This window comes from Strix aluco, chromosome 13 (genome assembly GCF_031877795.1).
Source record: "Strix aluco isolate bStrAlu1 chromosome 13, bStrAlu1.hap1, whole genome shotgun sequence".
Classification (NCBI taxonomy): Eukaryota; Metazoa; Chordata; class Aves; order Strigiformes; family Strigidae; genus Strix; species Strix aluco.
Window position 1 is genome coordinate 21,014,793 of NC_133943.1, and position 20,334 is coordinate 21,035,126.

The 20,334-nt window shown below is 58.1% G+C and overlaps 1 protein-coding gene and 1 pseudogene across 1 annotated transcript; both read right to left on the bottom strand.

Moving 5' to 3' along the window:
- Window positions 1-1,395: 1,395 nt before the first annotated feature.
- LOC141929206 (protocadherin alpha-3-like) lies at window positions 1,396-4,157 on the bottom strand. The gene has a single exon (XM_074838388.1). The coding sequence runs from the start codon at window positions 4,120-4,122 to the stop codon at window positions 1,396-1,398; it is 2,727 nt and encodes a 908-aa protein (XP_074694489.1). The 5' UTR covers window positions 4,123-4,157.
- A 9,855-nt stretch (window positions 4,158-14,012) lies between these two features.
- On the bottom strand, window positions 14,013-17,108 carry LOC141929207 (protocadherin alpha-5 pseudogene; annotated as a pseudogene).
- Window positions 17,109-20,334: the final 3,226 nt, after the last annotated feature.

Sequence of the window (20,334 nt, forward strand, 5' to 3'; positions counted from 1 at the left end):
CGGCTGTGGAAGCTGCTATGGATGCCCACCACCACACAAGGACAGCAGGCTGAAGCGCTACCCTCCCACCACCCCCTGCCCAGAACAAGAGGGAAAAGCTCCATCAGACAGTATTCAGCAGTCACCATCTCACCAACTCTTATCCAGCACATTTCCTATGTCAGGTACGTGCCAGCACAGGGGACTGTCTCTGGTGGGAAATTGTCATAACCTCAAAAGACTCTGTGGGCATTTCAATACCACACACTATCCCAAGATCCAGAAGGCCTCCAACTGCAGAAACTTGGAGCCTGGGAAAGGATCCTGGGCAGTAAGACTCTGTGCCCTTCCTGCCTCATGCTTTCCTCTGGGCAACTGCCACTCCCCACTCTGGGACATGCGTTCTCAGGACAAGCACAGCATCTCCCATTCTTGTCTTCTTATGACATGGCCCATGGTCTCCCCAAGGATTTCCAGTTCCCACAAACAAGTCATCCCCCTGCACAAGGTCACCCTTCACATAAGGACACAGCCAGGCCCTGCTCAGTGCCACTGCCACATTCACCTCCACAACATGCCACAATTTCCTTTCCCACCTCAAGGCTCAACCCGACTTTTGCTTGACCCTTCCTGTCCATGAGAGCACCACGAAAAACCATAGAGATGGCATCTCATGGACGGAGCCCAGCAAAGTCTCTGCAGCTGACCCTTCAGGTGTGGCAATCCTTCAGAAATTTCAAAGGGAAAATACTACAAGTCTGAGATCAACACTCAGTAGAAGTGCTGTCGGGAACACGCCAATGACAAAGGGCACTGATTTCATGCTGAGAGAAACCAACCCACATGTTGACGATCACACCAGTACAGCGAATGCTATCTGTTGTGTAGCAGGATTTGGTTGAGGGAGTTTTTGTTGTTGAAAAAAGGATTTCCAGGGAATTTTCTAATGCAAATATTGACAGATTATCAAAACACTTCAGGGCACATCAAGCCACGTCTGCAGCAAGGAATGCAACTTCACAACATGGGCAGGAGAGTGGGAGCAAAAAACATATTTGTCCAAAAAGCCTCTTATAGAGAAGAATGAAAGAAGAAGAGGACAGAGAAGGAACTACAACTCATAACCACACAGTCACCAGTCAGAAAAGATAAAAAAGCAGTAGATAGGGCCTGGGGGACCATCACCACTTCCACAGCCGGCGTGTCCTGCACTCCTTCAGCAAGCTCGGGTGCAAATGCCACACATCAGCAAGCAAGAGCGGCCCCAAAGCCCACGTCGTGGCACCTCTCCCCGCAAGCGGCAGTGACTTTACTGAACGGGACGACAACTGCCACCCACAACAGCAAAGCCCAGCGGAGGATGGGAACTGCTGATGCTGCTGGCGGCGGCAACACCTTCACTTCCCCCCCACACCCTCAGCCCCAGCAAGAGCCCCGGGGCTGCGGGGAGGACGCGAGGGCAGAGGCAAAGGTGCCACCACCACCCTTCAGCCCCCGCCACGCACCCACCGCCCGCAGGCCCCGCGGGATGAGCCCGGCTCCCACCAGCGCCTGCCCACGGGACGCGCCAGAAGGGCGGCAGCGGGCAAGGGGCGTCGGGGGAAGGGCCGGCAGGCGACAGAGGGACGGAGAGAGGGAGGGAGAGAGGGAGGGAGGGAAGGAGGGAGGGCCACTGACCGTGTCCAGCAGAGCGGGCGGCTCCGGCTGCGTCTCCTTCGCCGCGGGGCCGGGCGGCGGCGGGAAGTTGGGGCTGAAAACCATCAGGTCGCTCTTGCCCGCGCCGTCCGCCACGCACAGGCTCCGGCTCTGCCGCTGCGAGTACGACCAGCTCCCCACTTCGCTGGCGCACACCAGCGTCGCCGGCCCGGGCCCCGACAGCACGGCCGCCCGCGGCGCCCACCGCGACGCCCCGTACAGCACCACCGCCAGCAGGAACAGGCTCGACACCGCGCAGATGGCCACCACCAGCCACACGTTCGTCGCCGCCGCCGCCGCCGCCGCCGCCGCCGCCGGGCCGCCCTCCGCCGCCCGCAGCCCCGACCCCGACGAGGACGACGAGGACGAGCCCGCGGCCGCCAGCGCCGCCTCGGCGCCCTCCACCAGCGACACGCTCAGCGTGGCCGTGGCCGAGCGCGCCGGCTCCCCGTGGTCCCGCACCACGATCACCAGCCTCTGCCGCGGGCCGTCCGCCTCCTCCAGCGCCCGCGCCGTGCTCACCTCGCCGCTGTACAGCCCCACGCGGAACGGGCCCTTCCCCCGCGGCTCCCACAGCTCGTAGCGCAGCCACGCGTTGTAGCCCGAGTCCGCGTCCACCGCGCGGATCTTCGCCACCACCTGCCCCGCCGGCGCCCCCCACGCCGCCCACGCCCACCACGCCCCCGAGCCCGGCCCCGACGCCGCCGAGCCCGCGGCCCCGGGCCCCGGCCCGCCGCCGGCTGCCGGCAGCAGCGCCGGCGCGTTGTCGTTCTCGTCCACCACGAAGAGCTGCACCGTGGCGTTGCCGCACAGCGGCGGCTCCCCCGCGTCCACCGCCCGCACCTCGAACTGCAGCACCTGCACCTCCTCGTAGTCCAGCGGCTGCAGCGCCCACAGCCGCCCGCTCTCCGCGTCCACCGACACGTAGCTCGACGCCGCCCGCCACCCGCCGCCCGCCGCCGCGCCCCCGCCGCCGCCCTCCCACACCGAGTAGCTCACGCGCCCGTTGCCCGCCTCGTCCGGGTCCCGCGCCCACAGCCGCGCCAGCTCCGCGCCCGCCGCGTTGTTCTCCCGCGCCAGCACCGTGTACACGGCCTGCGCGAACGCCGGCGCGTTGTCGTTCACGTCCGACACCGGCACCCGCACCCCGCGCCTGGCGCGCAGCGGCGGCGCCCCGCCGTCCTCCGCCCGCACCTCCACCTCGTACTCCGACACCCGCTCCCGGTCCAGCGCCTCCCGCAGCACCAGCGAGTACGAGCCCGCGAACGTCGCCACCAGCCCGAACGGCGCCGCCGGCCACACCGCGCAGCGCACCCGCCCGTTCGCCCCCGAGTCCCGGTCCGACACGCTCAGCAGCGCCACCACCGTCCCCACCGGCGCGTCCTCCGCCACCGGCACCGACAGCGACGTCACCCACACCTCGGGCGCGTTGTCGTTCACGTCCAGCACCTCCACCACCACCTTGCAGTGACCCGACAGCGGCGGCGTCCCCTTGTCTCTCGCTTCGATTTGTATCTCGTATGACCGAGCGTCTTCAAAGTCCAGAGCGCCCGTCAGACGGATCTCCCCCGTCATCGGATTTAAGAGGAAAAGATTTAATCCCTTTGCAGGAAAGGTATTGATCGCACTGAACGTCATTTCGCCGTTTGTCCCCTCGTCCGGATCCGTCGCGTTCACACGCGCCACCAGCGTCCCCTCTGCAGCGCTCTCCGGCAGCTGCACTTTATACACCGACTGGTTGAACTGGGGCGCGTTGTCGTTGGCGTCCAGCACCGACACCACCAGCTCCATCGTGCCCGTCAGCGACGGCCGGCCCCCGTCACTCGCCGTCACCACCAGCCGGTGCACGGGCACCGTCTCGCGGTCCAGCGCTTTCGCGAGTACCAGGAACAGGGATTCTCGGTATTCTTCACTCCGCTGTAAATCCAGGGAGAAGTGCTCGCTGGGGCTGAGGGTGTAGGAGAGCTGCGCGTTGGCCCCGATATCCGCATCCGACGCGCCCTCCAGCGGGAACCGAGAGCCCGGCAGCGACGATTCCGCGATGCTGAGGTTTCTGCGGGCGGCGGGGAAGAGCGGGGCGTTGTCGTTGATGTCGGTGACCTCCAGCTCCACGTGGAAGACGCGCAGCGGCCGCTCCACCAGCACCTCCAGGCGCAGGGCGCACGGCGCGCTCTTCCCGCACAGCTCCTCCCGGTCCAGCCGCGAGCTCACCACCAGCGCCCCGCTCGCCCCGCTCACCTCCACGCTCGCCCGCCGGCCCTGCGCCACCAGCCGCAGCCGCCGCGCCTCCGCCTCGCCCGCCTCCAGGCCCAGGTCCTGCGCCAGCCGGCCCACCACCGTCCCGGCCTTGGCTTCCTCCGGCACCGAGTAGCGCACCTGCCCGCCGCCCAGCGCCCAGGCCGCCGCCAGCACCAGCACCCGCACCGCGGGGCCCCCGCACACGCCCATCGCCGCCGCCGCCGCCGGCACCCGCCCGGGCCCCGCACGGCTCCCCGCCGCCGCCCGCACGCCCCGGCTCTCCTGCCCGCCCCGCGCCGCCCCCCCGCGCTCACAGCCGGGCTCTCCGCCGCACCGGGGCGGAGCCGCCCTCGCCGAGCCGCCGTTTCTGAGCCTGCAGCGACACCGTGTGCTGCTCCACCGCCTCACGCGACACGGTTCGTCTCTTTCCACCATCGTCCCTCTCCTCCTTCTCTTCGCTCTTTCTTCTCTCCCGTCTTCCTCTTCTCTTCCTTCTCCTGCTCGGGCTTGCCCTGCCGCCCCCCGCTCTCTCCGCCCCTTGCCCTTCTCTTTCCACCCTTCTCTCTTCTTTCCCCCCGATCGCAGCTCACCAGCCGCCGCCTCCGCGGCCGAGACCAGCAGAGTCGCACCCATCGGCGCTAATGACGGGGCAGCAGCGCCGGAGCGCGGGATCGAGCCAAGGCCGAGGCTCTCAGGGACCAGCTCTGTTCAGCGCCGAGAGCTCAGGTCGGTGCGTGCCGCTCATCGCCTTTACGGTTCCATTCTCACTCCTCCGTGTCATCGTCCTCCCTTCCTTCCTGGCTTGCTTTTTACTTGCATAGTGTCGGACCTTCCGTTCTTTTTCCTTTCCATGTGCATTTCCTTCTGACATTTTATTTTTCTCGCCCTTGTTCTCCCTTCCCCTTCTCTTTCCTTCTTTCCCCTGTTTCAGTTTTGCCTACCCTCCTTTTCTGTTTCCATCCTTGTCTCCTCTGTTCTTCTTATTTATCAAATTCTTGCCCAAATGTCTACACCATGCTCGCAATGAAGCATGGACATGTCCCGTGGAAAGAGCTCTCCTTCCTCTTCCTCACCACCCTTCACCAAGCCTTGCAGAGTGCCCCGCAGTACCGAGGATGCCGAGTTCCTCAACTCCATTCAGCATCTCGAGATAACAACAGTGCATGCTGGGAATCTTCCTCAATCATCTCTTCTTGCTTGCTCGCTTGCAAGGAGTCCTTCCTTTCCTTCCTTTTTGTTTGCTCCTCTTTCATATTTCTTTCCTGCTTTCTCTTCTCTTCTCTTCTTTCTCTTCTCTTCTCTTCTCTTCTCTTCTCTTCTCTTCTCTTCTCTTCTCTTCTCTTCTCTTCTCTTCTCTTCTCTTCTCTTCTCTTCTCTTCTCTTCTCTTCTCTTCTCTTCTCTTCTCTTCTCTTCTCTCCTCTCCTCTCCTCTCCTCTCCTCTCCTCTCCTCTCCTCTCCTCTCCTCTCCTCTCCTCTCCTCTCCTCTCCTCTCCTCTCCTCTCCTCTCCTCTCCTCTCCTCTCCTCTCCTCTCCTCTCTTCCTTTCTCTCTGCCTTTTCCCTTTTGCCCCGCTCTGACCTTTCTTTGTCTCTCCTTCTCTTCTGCTTCCATCCTTGTCTCTTCTCTTCATTTCTTCCTTTACCAAAACGTTTTTAAAAATAGCTGCACCACGCTCGCCATGAAGGAGGGACACGCCCTTTGGCAAGAGCTCTCGTTCCTCTTCCCTAGCACCTTCCTACAGTCCATGCACCTGCAACTTCCCCTCCCCTCGGGAGGAAGGCCACACTCCTCAGCCTCCAGTCCTCTCCGGGACCCGGCAGATTACACAGCAAGGCAATCACATGGCAAAGAACAGCTCCATGACATCCGAACACAATCCACCACCCTCTGAAACACAAGCCCAAGCCCCAGGTACTTCAAAATCCAATAAAACAGGAGCAAACAGTCCCAACAGCCCAGGGGAGTCTCTCAGTTGGGAACTCAAACCCATCACAGCCCACCACGACAACCCTCCAGGAAGGCTCACAAAGCACGGGGCAACCACAGCTCCCCACTGAGAACATCTTCTGGATGCCCAACACATCCACTCCCAGAAACGCATTAAGGTCCCTCCTCCACCTGTCCCGGCTGCTGCCTGCTCCCACCGTGCCTGGAAGCAGCAGTAGAGGAACGAGAGCAGGCAGTGGTGCTTTGCTGCTCCAACCCTACAGGCATTACAACCCAGGCAACCTTCGCTCGATCCAACAGGAAAATGCCGCAGCTGAGCAAGAACAAAAGCACATCTGTCTCTCAAACACATCCACTGTAGGTGTGAGCGACTTACCTGGAGCATCACTGGGTGCTTCTTCAGAAATGAAACACTTTCAGGGGAGGGGAATTGGTTTTAAGGGACATGCTCCCTTAAGTTTATCAGCAATTTCGGGGGATGCTGGACAGAAAAATATTACTCATGTTCTTCAAAAGCTTTGAAAACCCTGGACAGTGTGCACTGCTCCCTCATGCACTTCTGTCACAGGGGAAGCAGGAGGGACACCTCAAAGCTCAGCACGTTCTCTCAACATCAACCTCAGCTCAGGAGACTCAAAAAGCCATTCCCAAAAGTAATGGCCAATTACCTGAAAGTCTGCCACCCAACAGCTGCCCAAATTCAGCAGTCTGCATTTCATCTATGTTACCAATGTGAGAAAAGGGGGGAAAAAACAAAAAAAGGATGGAAGTTTTTGGTAAGAGGGGAGAAGAAAAGCAAAGGATCCCACTCTGCTCTGTTGAAACACAAGTTTTCACAACTTCTTTAACACACAACACTTGTTCCTCTCTGTAGCAGGACTAAGAGCAGACAGGTAACCAAGGAGAGGCTCAGAGAAGGCTGGCCAAATGTGATTGAAATTTGGAAAAGCTCCAGTTTGACCAACACCATTCCCCATCCAAGGGGAGGGCTCCAAGCTGAGTATGGCAGATGTCTGCTCATCTGACAGGAACCGTACAGAGAACACCAAGGCACGAGGACATGCAGCGCTTCTGGAGGTCCTGAGAGGATCCCAGGCAAGCAGCACGGTGCGCCGGGCGTCTTCCCAAGGCTTTCTACTGCAATCCTCTAGCCCAAGCCCTGGGAAACGGCATCTCCACAGCTGAGCACACATCCTCCAGTTCTTCCCCAGTGACACACTCCATGTTCTACACACCATCTCCATTTCCTCAGGAAAGACGCTTCCCCACTCAAAGTCACCCTCCCCCTGATTGCCCCAAGCCCTACTCCGTGCCACTCGGAGGATCGCGGCCACAGTACCCACACATTTCTCCACCACAACACCAAGCCCCAGCACTAAAGCCCACACTGAGCATGACCCAGGCCTTCGCACGCCCTCACCTTCCCTCACGACTGGCACAAAGAACATCTGGAGGGATGCAAAGCCACACAGTGACTGGCAGGCTCTTCCCAGCTGCTGGAACTCCACCACGAATGCCTTGTGCCTCTTCAGCAATCTCAGATGGAAACACCACAGAGCTGCACAGCAGAGGTCTTAACGATTCTGTGATGGGAGTTGGGACAGCTTGTGCTGGGTTTGTGTGTGTGCCGGGGTTTTGATAGCGGCAGAGGCTGCAACAGTGGTGGCCCCTGTGAGAAGCTTCTCGAAGCTCCCCTGGCTCCAAGTTGACCCGCCTCTGGCCAAGGCTGAGCCAATTAGCGATGGTGGCTGTGCCTCTCTGATAACATATGTAAGGAAGGGAATGTGTGAGGAAGAGTTGTGAGAAGGACACCTGTGTGAACACCGAGGTCAGAGGAATAAAGGAGGAGGAAGGGGGGAGGTGAGCCAGTGCAGAGACACCGCCCCTGTATCCCGGGGTGAGATGCAGGGCCCCCCCCCCGCCACCCATGGAGGTCCATGGTGGAGCAGAGATCTGCCTGCGGCCTGGGAAGGACTCTGATTTGTGGAAACAGACTCTACGCTCAGAGAGTTATACAGCAGGTATGGTTACTCCGGCACTGGGGTGCAAGGGGATTTCTCCACAAAGCTTGCACCCCCCCAGCACATTTTACCAAAAACTTATCGAGTGTGCATATACATATTCATTGGTTACATAACACAAATATCCACATGCATGAGTGAGGCTGGGTTAGCTCTAGAGGCTGGTGTCAGCAGTTTATATTCCCTTTGCACCTGCATGTTGCCTCCTGGGGGGCGTCTCCGGGGTCTGTTGGAGGAAGGCTCACAGTCCTCCTCACCTTGTACTTTTCCTCGGAGCATGTGCAGATTCTCTCAGCCAATTTCTTGAATAACAAGAGTGTTTTCAGCCGGTTTACTCATTCGATCTTATCTAAAAGTACCAGTGTATCCATTTCGACCGTCCATATATGGCTATCTTATTCATTACCAAAGACTAAACTAGTTAGAGCACATCTGCTTTCCAAGCACAAGAAGCATATTTTTGCTGAACATGGTAATTCTTGGTAAGTTTCCACAGAAAACTGCTTTGTTTTGATGAACACAGTAGTCCTTGGTGAGCTTCCACAGAGCACTCAGGGCAAGCAGGATTATTAAGCAATACTCAGAAATCATTATAAGTTGCTATAAGTAAATACATTGCAAAGAAGGTGAGCGTTTCCTTGTATCAACTCATGTTGGAGAAACCTCACAGAACACTGTCTCCTGTGAGAGAGACACCACGCACGAGCAGGGGAATGTGAGGTTTCTGCCCTCTGAGGAGGGAGGAGCGGCGGACTGGCTGTAAACCCCCCATTCCCTGCCCCCTGCGCCACTGGGGGGGAGAAGGTAGAGAGGTCGGGACCAAAGCTGAGCCCAAGAAGAAGGGAGGGGGGCAGAAGGTGTTTTTTAAGATGTGTTAATGCCTTTCACTGTCCCACTCTCTCTGTTAAGTGTTGTCATTTTTAGTGTTTGAATGCAAGTGATGGTTTTTCTTCCCCTAACAAGTCTGTCTTTTGCCTGTAACCATAATGGTCGAGTCAGCCCTCTCTGACTTTATCCCAATTCCCGAGCCTTTCACTTTATTTCCTCCTTCCCATTCCTGAGGGGGAAGGGCTGAGTGAACAGCTGCCTGGTGCTCAGTTTCCCTCTGGGCTCAAACCATGACACAGCTCTGATTCCAGTCCACACGGGTTTCATTCTTCAGGACAACCACACCAAACGCTGAAGCACCAGCGCACCCACGATGTCAACTGGGTGGGGGAATTTGTACCACAGAAAACCAGAGCTGGGCTGCTGTGAAGGATTTGGCACCAACGTGCACATATCGGAGTTAAGCATGACAAGGGGACACACCATCTCTGCCGAGGCCGACTGTGCAAGTGCAGAAGGAGGGGAAATCAAGCACACACAGATTACACCCACCTCCTCCTCACACCCGCTTACAAATCCTGCCCAAGGAGGAGCAAGGAACCATCACGGCAACATCAACGCATGTGGAAGCTGCTATGGATGCCCACCACTACACAAGGACAGCGGGCTGAAGCGCTGCCCGCCCACAACACTCTTCTCAAAACCAGCAGGATTTGTTCATCAGACAACAGCCAGTACTCTGCATCTCATCTCCTCTTACCAGGACATTCCCTACGGCAACCACGTAGCAGCACGAGGGACTGTCTCTGGTGGAGATCTTCATAACCTCAAAGGACATTGTAGACATTTCAATACCATGTAACCTTCTCCAGATCCAGGAGGTCTCCAAGTCTGCACCTTAGAGCCTGGGAAAGGGTCTTGCAAAGGAACACTCTCTGCCCATCCTGCCTCATGCTTTCCTCCAGGCATCCTCCATTCCACAGTCTGCGACACGCGTTCTCAACACAAGCACATCATCTCTCATTCTTGGTTTATGTCATGGCCCATGCTCTTCCCAAACATTTCCACTTCCGTCAGGGAACTCTTCCCACTGCTCCAGGTCACCCTTCACATCAGGAGATGCCCAGGCCCTACTCACTGCCACTGACACATTCACCTCCATGAACATGCCACCGTTTCCTTTCAGTCCAGCTTTTGTGGGCCCTTTCATCAATGATGGCACCACAGAAGTACATACAGCTGGTATCGCATGGACGGTGTCCAGCAGACTCTCCGCAGCTCACCCTTCGTGTTTGGCAATGCTTCAGTAATCTCAGATGGAAATCTTACAGGGGTATCTTACCAGGGGAAAAGAGGATGACAGCTGTGGGGTTGGCTTTAAGCCCTTATAAGGGAAATTTATTCGGGTTTGATGTGTTGGCAGTTAAAAAATGGTATTTACCACATGGTAGAGTGTGGAGTTTTGGAGGAAGAGGAACAGGGGTGACTCCTGTAAGAATTTTGCAGGTTGCTCCTTTACTACCACGATCTAAAGTAACCTGTGTCTCTCAATATCCATTGCCAACTGCTGCCAAAGTGGTATTTTAGAGGTAATTACAGATCTTGAGAAAAGAGTGTTTATAAGTCGCACCCATTCCCCTTACAGTTCTCCAGTTTGGCCAGTCTGTAATCCAGATGGGCGGTGATGGCTAATGATTGACTACTGGAAATTGAGTAGTTACACCCCACCTTTAACAGCTGCTGTCCCAAATATAACATCACTAGTAACAGCAATACAGGCAGCAGCTCGCCCATGGATGGCTGCTGTAGAGGTTAAAGACATTTTCTATGATTCCCCTAAGGGACGAGGATAAGCCCCAGTTTGCCTTTACTTGGGAAGGGACACAATACACCTTTAATTGCCTCCCACAGGATATAAACATTCCCCCACTACTGCTCAGAACGCTTTGGCCAAACTTCTCGACACGGTGGAGATGCCATTGGGTGTCCATATATATCTGTATACAGATGACATTTTGGTTGGTGGAGATAGTAAAGAACAGGTAGGGCAAGTGGCTGAAACCATCTGGGACCTGTTAACTAAGAAGGGACTAGATATTCTGCCCTCTAAATGTCAAGGTCCTGGGCAAGCAATTACATTTTAGGAGCTTGGTGGGTGGCTGGAGCAGTTGCAGTACCTGATGATACCCTATCAGCTATTGAAAAGGGGCAAATTCCAGGTAATAAGGCAGAATTACAGCACCTGCTAGGTACAGAATCACAGAATCACAGAATCGTCTAGTTTGGAAAAGACCTTGAAGATCATCTAGTCCAACCATTAGCCTAACATTGACAGTTCTCAACTACACCATATCCCTAAGTGCTATGTGAAACTGACTCTTAAATACCTCCAGGGATGGGGACTCCTCCACCTCCCTGGGCAGCCCATTCCAACACCTGACTACCCATTCTGAAAAGAAATACTTCCTAATATCCAGTCTGAACCTTCCCTGGCGTACCTTGAGGCCATTACATTGGGTTACTGGAGAAAGCATATACTGGGGTTGTCGGTGATTGCTCGTCCTTTATATGTTCTGCTTTGAAAAAATAGAGAGGGACTGGACTCCACAACATACAGAGGCCCTGAGTATTTTAAAGGAGGAACTTAAGACCTGCCAGAAGTTGCGGCCCTTATACCCACAGGATCCGTTGAGGGTGGAGTGGGGATTTGCAGAACATGCCTCCTTTTGCGGTGTGTTTCCAAAGGGACTGTGGGGACCAGCTAGATCTTTGCTATTTTCTTCCACTTCGTTTAAGGAAACGGCAGTTAAGGAAGCAGAGAGGTTGCGTACCATGCAGGATATTGTAGGGTATTTTCTTCTTTTAAGTTTGAGGGGTCGCCCAGGCCGCCACAGCATGCTTATTTAGAGGGAGATAGTCAGTTACTGCCATTAAGAGAGGGTCCAGTCAAAATCTCCAAGCTGCAACAGCCTATAAACCCAGATTTGGGTTTGTTAGGCCAACCCTGTAAACCTTCCCCAGTCAAGGAGGCACCTGAACTGACTGCAGGTTCAGGGACACAAGGAGTGTGCTTTACTGAGGCCTCCACCTGCCGAGTGGGATTAAAATGGCAATATAAAGCAACAGCCTTGGAAACTGGTACAGTAAAAAGAACACAGAGGAGGGAGAACAGAGCGCGCAGGCGCGAGAGTTGCGTGCCCTCTTGCTGGTGGCAGAGAATGGTGCCGCTGTGATTTACACCAACGCCTGCGCAACTTATAAGGGTGCTACAGAGTGGATATGCTGTGGGAATCTGCTCGGGGGGAAGTGGGCCGAACAGAGGTTTGGAGGGCCAAGGACTGGCAGCAGTTGTTAGAAACAGGTCAGTCACAACCCCTAAAGGTGGGGTGGATAAAGGGCCATGCAAGACATGGGACCCTCGCTGCAACATGGAAGCAACGGGTAGATCACTTGGCCCAAATTAGGGTAGTTGACAGTGATAAAGAAGATTTAGATCCGCTGGCTGAGGGGCTACATATTAAGCGAGGCCACTCAGGGAAATTAGATCTGTTATGGGTGTCGGTCCCGGGGACGGCCTGTGTCATGAGAACATGTGAAGCAGTTCTTAAGGCTTGTCCACAATGTCGAATGAGGCTTAAGGCTAATCACCCAAATCAAGCGCTGGCCCAGCATATCAAACAAGGCAAGGGGCCCTGGAGCACCTGGCAAGTTGGTTATATCGGTCCTTTGAAGACACCTCATGGAAGGAGATATATCTTGGTAGGAGTAGAGGTGGTGTCAGGATTAACTATGGCCACAGCTGTTAGCACAGCTACTGGAGACCAAACATTCTTCTGCGAGGATGGTTTAGTATGTTGCCCATTCCTCAATGAACTCAAAGTGACAACGGCTCACATTTCATGGCCACAGTGGTGAAACACTGGACACGAAGAGAAGGTACTATGTGCGTGATCAAACACACACAGATTACACCGGCCCCCTCAAACCATCCACTTACAAATCCCACCTGAGGAGGAGCAACGAACTGTCATGGCAACATCAATGGATTTAAAAGCTCCTATGGATGCCCATCACCACACAAGGACAGCAGGCTGAAGCGCTACCCTCCCACAACCCCTTTCTCAAAACAAGAAGGAAAAGGAAAAGGTCAATCACAGAATCACAAAATCATCCAGATTGGAAAAGACCCTTGGGATCATCGAGTTCAACCATCAGCCCTATTCTACAAAGTTCTCCCCTACACCACATCCCCCAGCATCTCATTTAAATGACATCTTGTCAAAGGACAATCGTCCTTGAATGAAGTCAAAGTGACAACGGCTCACACTTCATGGCCACAGTGGTGAAACACTGGACACGAGGGCAAGGTATTAAGTGCGTGATCAAACACACACAGATTACACCGGCCCCCTCAACCCATCCACTTACAAATCCCACCTGAGGAGAAGCAACGAACCATCAATGGCTGTAGAAGCTGCTATGGATGCCCACCACTACACAAGGACAGCAGGCTGAAGCGCTACCCTCCCACAACCCCTTTCTCAAGACAAGAAGGAAAAGGTCAATCAGACAGGATTCAGAAGTCTGAACATCACCCCCCTTACCAACACATTCCTACGTCAGGCAGGCAGCAGCACAAGGGACTGCTCTGCTGCAAGATCTTCATAACCTCAAGAGACTCTGTGGGCATTTCAGTACCACACACTATACCAAGATCCAGAAGGCCTCCAACTGCAGAACCTTGGAGCCTGGGAAAGGATCCTGGGCAGGAACATTCTGTGCCCTTCCTGCCTCATGCTCTCCTCTGGGTATCCTCCATTCACCACGCAGGGACATACGTTCTCAAAACAAACACATCATCTCCCATTCTTGTCTTCTTCTGATATGCAGAGGGAATCAAAGAATGAGATGAGAGATGAGGAGAGGGAACAACAGGAAACCAAAACTGATACCAGCCCACTCAGCACCGGTAACAAGACAGTACAGAGTGCCTGGGGACCATCACCACCACAGCCGGCGTGTCCTGCACTCCTTCAGCAAGCTCGGGTGCAAATGTCACACACCAGCAAGCAAGAGCGGCCCCAAAGCCCACGTCGTGGCACCTCTCCCCGCAAGCGGCAGTGACTTGACTGAACGGGACGACAACTGCCACCCACAACAGCAAAGCCCAGCGGAGGACGGGAACTGCTGCTTCTGCTGGCGGCAGCAACACCTTCACTTCCCCCCCACCACCGCAGCCCCAGCAAGAGCCCCGGGGCTGCGGGGAGGACGTGAGGGCAGAGGCAAAGGTGCCACAACCACCCTTCAGCCCCCGCCACGCACCCACCGCCCGCAGGCCCCGCGGGATGAGCCCGGCTCCCACCAGCGCCTGCCCACGGGACGCGCCAGAAGGGCGGCAGCGGGCAAGGGGCGTCGGGGGAAGGGCCGGCAGGCGACAGACGGACGGAGAGAGGGAGGCAGGGACAGAGGAAGAGAGAGAGGGAAGGAGGGAGGGCCACTGACCGTGTCCAGCAGAGCGGGCGGCTCCGGCTGCGTCTCCTTCGCCGCGGGGCCGGGCGGCGGCGGGAAGTTGGGGCTGAAAACCATCAGGTCGCTCTTGCCCGCGCCGTCCGCCACGCACAGGCTCCGGCTCTGCCGCTGCGAGTACGACCAGCTCCCCACTTCGCTGGCGCACACCAGCGTCGCCGGCCCGGGCCCCGACAGCACGGCCGCCCGCGGCGCCCACCGCGACGCCCCGTACAGCACCACCGCCAGCAGGAACAGGCTCGACACCGCGCAGATGGCCACCACCAGCCACACGTTCGTCGCCGCCGCCGCCGCCGCCGCCGCCGCCGCCGGGCCGCCCTCCGCCGCCCGCAGCCCCGACCCCGACGAGGACGACGAGGACGAGCCCGCGGCCGCCAGCGCCGCCTCGGCGCCCTCCACCAGCGACACGCTCAGCGTGGCCGTGGCCGAGCGCGCCGGCTCCCCGTGGTCCCGCACCACGATCACCAGCCTCTGCCGCGGGCCGTCCGCCTCCTCCAGCGCCCGCGCCGTGCTCACCTCGCCGCTGTACAGCCCCACGCGGAACGGGCCCTTCCCCCGCGGCTCCCACAGCTCGTAGCGCAGCCACGCGTTGTAGCCCGAGTCCGCGTCCACCGCGCGGATCTTCGCCACCACCTGCCCCGCCGGCGCCCCCCACGCCGCCCACGCCCACCACGCCCCCGAGCCCGGCCCCGACGCCGCCGAGCCCGCGGCCCCGGGCCCCGGCCCGCCGCCGGCTGCCGGCAGCAGCGCCGGCGCGTTGTCGTTCTCGTCCACCACGAAGAGCTGCACCGTGGCGTTGCCGCACAGCGGCGGCTCCCCCGCGTCCACCGCCCGCACCTCGAACTGCAGCACCTGCACCTCCTCGTAGTCCAGCGGCTGCAGCGCCCACAGCCGCCCGCTCTCCGCGTCCACCGACACGTAGCTCGACGCCGCCCGCCACCCGCCGCCCGCCGCCGCGCCCCCGCCGCCGCCCTCCCACACCGAGTAGCTCACGCGCCCGTTGCCCGCCTCGTCCGGGTCCCGCGCCCACAGCCGCGCCAGCTCCGCGCCCGCCGCGTTGTTCTCCCGCGCCAGCACCGTGTACACGGCCTGCGCGAACGCCGGCGCGTTGTCGTTCACGTCCGACACCGGCACCCGCACCCCGCGCCTGGCGCGCAGCGGCGGCGCCCCGCCGTCCTCCGCCCGCACCTCCACCTCGTACTCCGACACCCGCTCCCGGTCCAGCGCCTCCCGCAGCACCAGCGAGTACGAGCCCGCGAACGTCGCCACCAGCCCGAACGGCGCCGCCGGCCACACCGCGCAGCGCACCCGCCCGTTCGCCCCCGAGTCCCGGTCCGACACGCTCAGCAGCGCCACCACCGTCCCCACCGGCGCGTCCTCCGCCACCGGCACCGACAGCGACGTCACCCACACCTCGGGCGCGTTGTCGTTCACGTCCAGCACCTCCAGCTCCACGCTGCAGTGCCCCGATAAGGGAGGGGAGCCTCTGTCTCTCGCTTCAATACGAAAATCAAATACGCTGACTTCTTCATAATCTAGCGCGCCCGTCAGACGGATCTCCCCCGTCTTCGCGTTGACAGCAATCACATCTCTTCCACTCAGGGGAATGAAGTTGGTCGCCGTGTAGGTCACCTCACTGTTAATTCCCTCGTCCGGATCCGTCGCGTTCACCCGCGCCACCAGCGTCCCCTCTGCAGCGCTCTCCGGCAGCTGCACTTTATACACCGACTGGTTGAACTGGGGCGCGTTGTCGTTGGCGTCCAGCACCGACACCACCAGCTCCATCGTGCCCGTCAGCGACGGCCGGCCCCCGTCACTCGCCGTCACCACCAGCCGGTGCACGGGCACCGTCTCGCGGTCCAGCGCTTTCGTTAGAACAAGATCAGGGATAATATTCCGGTCATTCGATTTTTGTAAATCCAGGGAGAAGTGCTCGCTGGGGCTGAGGGTGTAGGAGAGCTGCGCGTTGGCCCCGATATCCGCATCCGACGCGCCCTCCAGCGGGAACCGAGAGCCCGGCAGCGACGATTCCGCGATGCTGAGGTTTCTGCGGGCGGCGGGGAAGAGCGGGGCGTTGTCGTTGATGTCGGTGACCTCCAGCTCCACGTGGAAGACGCGCAGCGGCCGCTCCACCAGCACCTCCAGGCGCAGGGCGCACGGCGCGCTCTTCCCGCACAGCTCCTCCCGGTCCAGCCGCGAGCTCACCACCAGCGCCCCGCTCGCCCCGCTCACCTCCACGCTCGCCCGCCGGCCCTGCGCCACCAGCCGCAGCCGCCGCGCCTCCGCCTCGCCCGCCTCCAGGCCCAGGTCCTGCGCCAGCCGGCCCACCACCGTCCCGGCCTTGGCTTCCTCCGGCACCGAGTAGCGCACCTGCCCGCCGCCCAGCGCCCAGGCCGCCGCCAGCACCAGCACCCGCACCGCGGGCGCCCCGCACACGCCCATCGCCGCCGCCGCCGCCGGCACCGGCACCCGCCCGGGCCCCGCACGGCTCCCCGCCGCCGCCCGCACGCCCCGGCTCTCCTGCCCGCCCCGCGCCGCCCCCCCGCGCTCACAGCCGGGCTCTCCGCCGCACCGGGGCGGAGCCGCCCGAGCCGAGCCGCCGTTTCTGAGCCTGCAGCGACACCGTGTGCTGCTCCGCCGCCTCACGCGCTGCCCACGAGCGCCCGCGCCGCCGGCCCCGACCTGCTCAGCCCCTCTCCCGGCCCTGACCGCCCTTCTGCCCGCTCCTTCGCTCTTGCTTTCTCCTCCTGCAGCGCTCTCTGCTTGCACACAGCCCTCGCTCGCCCTCGCCCGCTTTCCTCTTGCCGCCTCCCGCTCCCTTTTCCTGACCGTTTCTTCCTTTCTCTTCCGACTCGGTTCGTCTCTTTCCACCATCGTCCCTCTCCTCCTTCTCTTCGCTCTTTCTTCTCTCCCGTCTTCCTCTTCTCTTCCTTCTCCTGCTCGGGCTTGCCCTGCCGCCCCCCGCTCTCTCCGCCCCTTGCCCTTCTCTTTCCACCCTTCTCTCTTCTTTCCCCCCGATCGCAGCTCACCAGCCGCCGCCTCCGCGGCCGAGACCAGCAGAGTCGCACCCATCGGCGCTAATGACGGGGCAGCAGCGCCGGAGCGCGGGATCGAGCCAAGGCCGAGGCTCTCAGGGACCAGCTCTGTTCAGCGCCGAGAGCTCAGGTCGGTGCGTGCCGCTCATCGCCTTTACGGTTCCATTCTCACTCCTCCGTGTCATCGTCCTTCCTTCCTTCCTGGCTTGCTTTTTACTTGCATAGTGTCGGTCCTTCCGTTCTTTTTCCTTTCCATGTGCATTTCCTTCTGACATTTTATTTTTCTCGCCCTTGTTCTCTCTTTCCTTCTTTCCCCTGTTTCAGTTTTGCCTACCCTCCTCTTCTGTTTCCATCCTTGCCTCCTCTGTTCTTCTTATTTATCAAAATCTTTCCCAAATGTCTACACCATGCTCGCAATGAAGCATGGACATGTCCCGTGGAAAGAGCTCTCCTTCCTCTTCCTCACCCCTCCTCACCAAGCCTTGCAGAGTGCCCCGCAGTACCGAGGATGCCGAGTTCCTCAACTCCATTCAGCATCTCGAGATAACATCAGTGCATGCTGGGAATCTTCCTCAATCATCTCTTCTTGCTTGCTCGCTTGCAAGGAGTCCTTCCTTTCCTTCCTTTTTTTTTACTCCTTCTTTCCTCCTTTCTCTTCTCTCTTCTTTCCTCTCTTCCTTTCTCTCTGCCTTTTCCCTTTTGCCCCGCTCTGACCTTTCTTTGTCTCTCCTTGCCTTCTGCTTCCATCCTTGTCTCTTCATTTCTTCCTTTATCAAAATGTTTCGAAAAATAGCTGCACCACGCTCACCATGAAGGAGGGACACGCCCTTTGGCAAGAGCTCTCGTTCCTCTTCCCTAGCACCTTCCTACGGTCCATGCACCTGCAACTTCCCCTTCCCTCGGGATGAAGGCCACACTCCTCAGCCTCCAGTCCTCTCCAGGACCCGGCAGATTACACAGCAAGGCAATCACATGGCAAAGAACAGCTCCGTGACATCCGAACACAATCCACCACCCTCTGAAACACAAGCCCAAGCCCCAGGTACTTCAACATCCAATAAAACAGAAGCCAAACTGTCCCAACAGCCCAGGGGAGTCTCTCAGTTGGGAACTCAAACCCATCACAGCCCACCACGACAACCCTCCAGGAAGGCTCACAAAGCACGGGGCAACCACAGCTCCCCACTGAGAACATCTTCTGGATGCCCAACACATCCACTCCCAGAAACGCATTAAGGTCCCTCCTCCACCTGTCCCGGCTGCCGCCTGCTCCCACCGTGCCTGGAAGCAGCAGCAGAGGAACGAGAGCAGGCAGTGGTGCTTTGCTGCTCCAACCCTACAGGCATTACAACCCAGGCAACCTTCGCTCGATCCAACAGGAAAATGCCGCAGCTGAGCAGGAACAAAAGCACATCTGTCTCTCAAACACATCCACTGTAGGTGTGAGCGACTTACCTGGAGCATCACTGGGTGCTTCTTCAGAAATGAAACACTTTCAGGGGAGGGGAATTGGTTTCAAGGGACATGCTCCCTTAAGTTTATCAGCAATTTCAGGGGACGCTGGACAGAAAAATATTACTCATGTTCTTCAAAAGCTTTGAAAACCCTGGACAGTGTGCACTGCTCCCTCATGCACTTCTGTCACAGGGGAAGCAGGAGGGACTCCTCAAAGCTCAGCACGTTCTCTCAACATCAACGTCAGCTCAGCAGAGGGGAAAGATCTTCCCACACACAGTTGGAAAACTGCCCAAACATCTGCAACCTGACAGCTGCCAGAATTCCACCCTCTGCATCTCATCCAACACATCGCCAGTGTGGGAGAAGAAAAAACAAACCGGTGGGGGCTCTCACTAACACCAGAGAAGAAAACCAAAGGAACCCCTTCCACTGCACTGAAACGCCAGGTCTGCCAACATCTGGAACACAGAGACCACTTCTTCCCCTCCCTAGCAAGACTACGACCAGAGAGATGGCTGAGGAGACGTTCAGAGAAGGCTGCCAGAGGGATTCAAATTTCAAAGAGCTTCTCTTTGACCAACAGCATTCCCTGTCAAAAACAAGGCATTAAAAATGCGTACGGCAGTCATCTTCAAAAGCAGTAATACCTCAGAGAACAACAGGGTGCGAGGATACGGGGAACCCCGTGCGCTGGGGCTTTTCTCAAGGTTTTCTCCTGGCATCCTCTATCCTGTGCCGTGGGAAATGGCATCTCCACAGCTAAGCAGACATTCCCCAGCCCTTCCCCAGCGACACAGACTGTGTTCTACCCAGCAGCTCCGTTTCCCTCAGGCAAGATTCTGCCGCACTCCAAGTCACCCTCCCCGTGACACATGCCCAGGCCCTACCTGGAGCCACTCGCACGATCACTGCCAAAATACTCAGACACTGCTCAGCCCCAACAACATGCCCAGCTCTAAACCCCGCTCTGCGTCTGAGCCAGGCCTTTGCACATCCTCACCTTCCCCCCAGTCGGCACAGAGAACATAAGGAGGGATGCAAAGCCACACAGCATTCGGCAGGCTCTTCCCAGCTGCATAAAATTCTCCAGCAAATGCTTTTTGCCTTTTCAGCAATCTCACATGGAAACACCACAGAGCTGCACGTTAGAGTTCTTAAGGATTCTGTGATGAGGGTTGTGACAGCTCTGATCCCAGACCACACGGATTTTGTTCTTTGAGAGAACCACATCAAATGCTGAAGCACAAGCGCACTCACAATGTCAACTGGGTGGGAGAATTTGTACCAGAGGACAACAGAGCTGGGCTGCTGTGCAGGGTTTGGTGTGTACGTGCACATGTCAGAAGGAGCCATGTGTGACAACAGGACACACCATCTCTACCAAGGCCACCTGTGCAAGTGCACAAGTAGGGGAAGTCGAGAGTACAAAGATTACACCCACCTCACCGTGTGTCTTCACAAATCCTGCCTGAGGAGGAGCAAGGAATCACCCTGGCAACATCAACGCATGTGGAAGCTGCTATGGATGCCCACCACTGCACAAGGGCAGCGGGCTGAAGCGCTGCCCTCCCACAACCCCTTTCCCAAAACAAGCGGTTCATCAGATG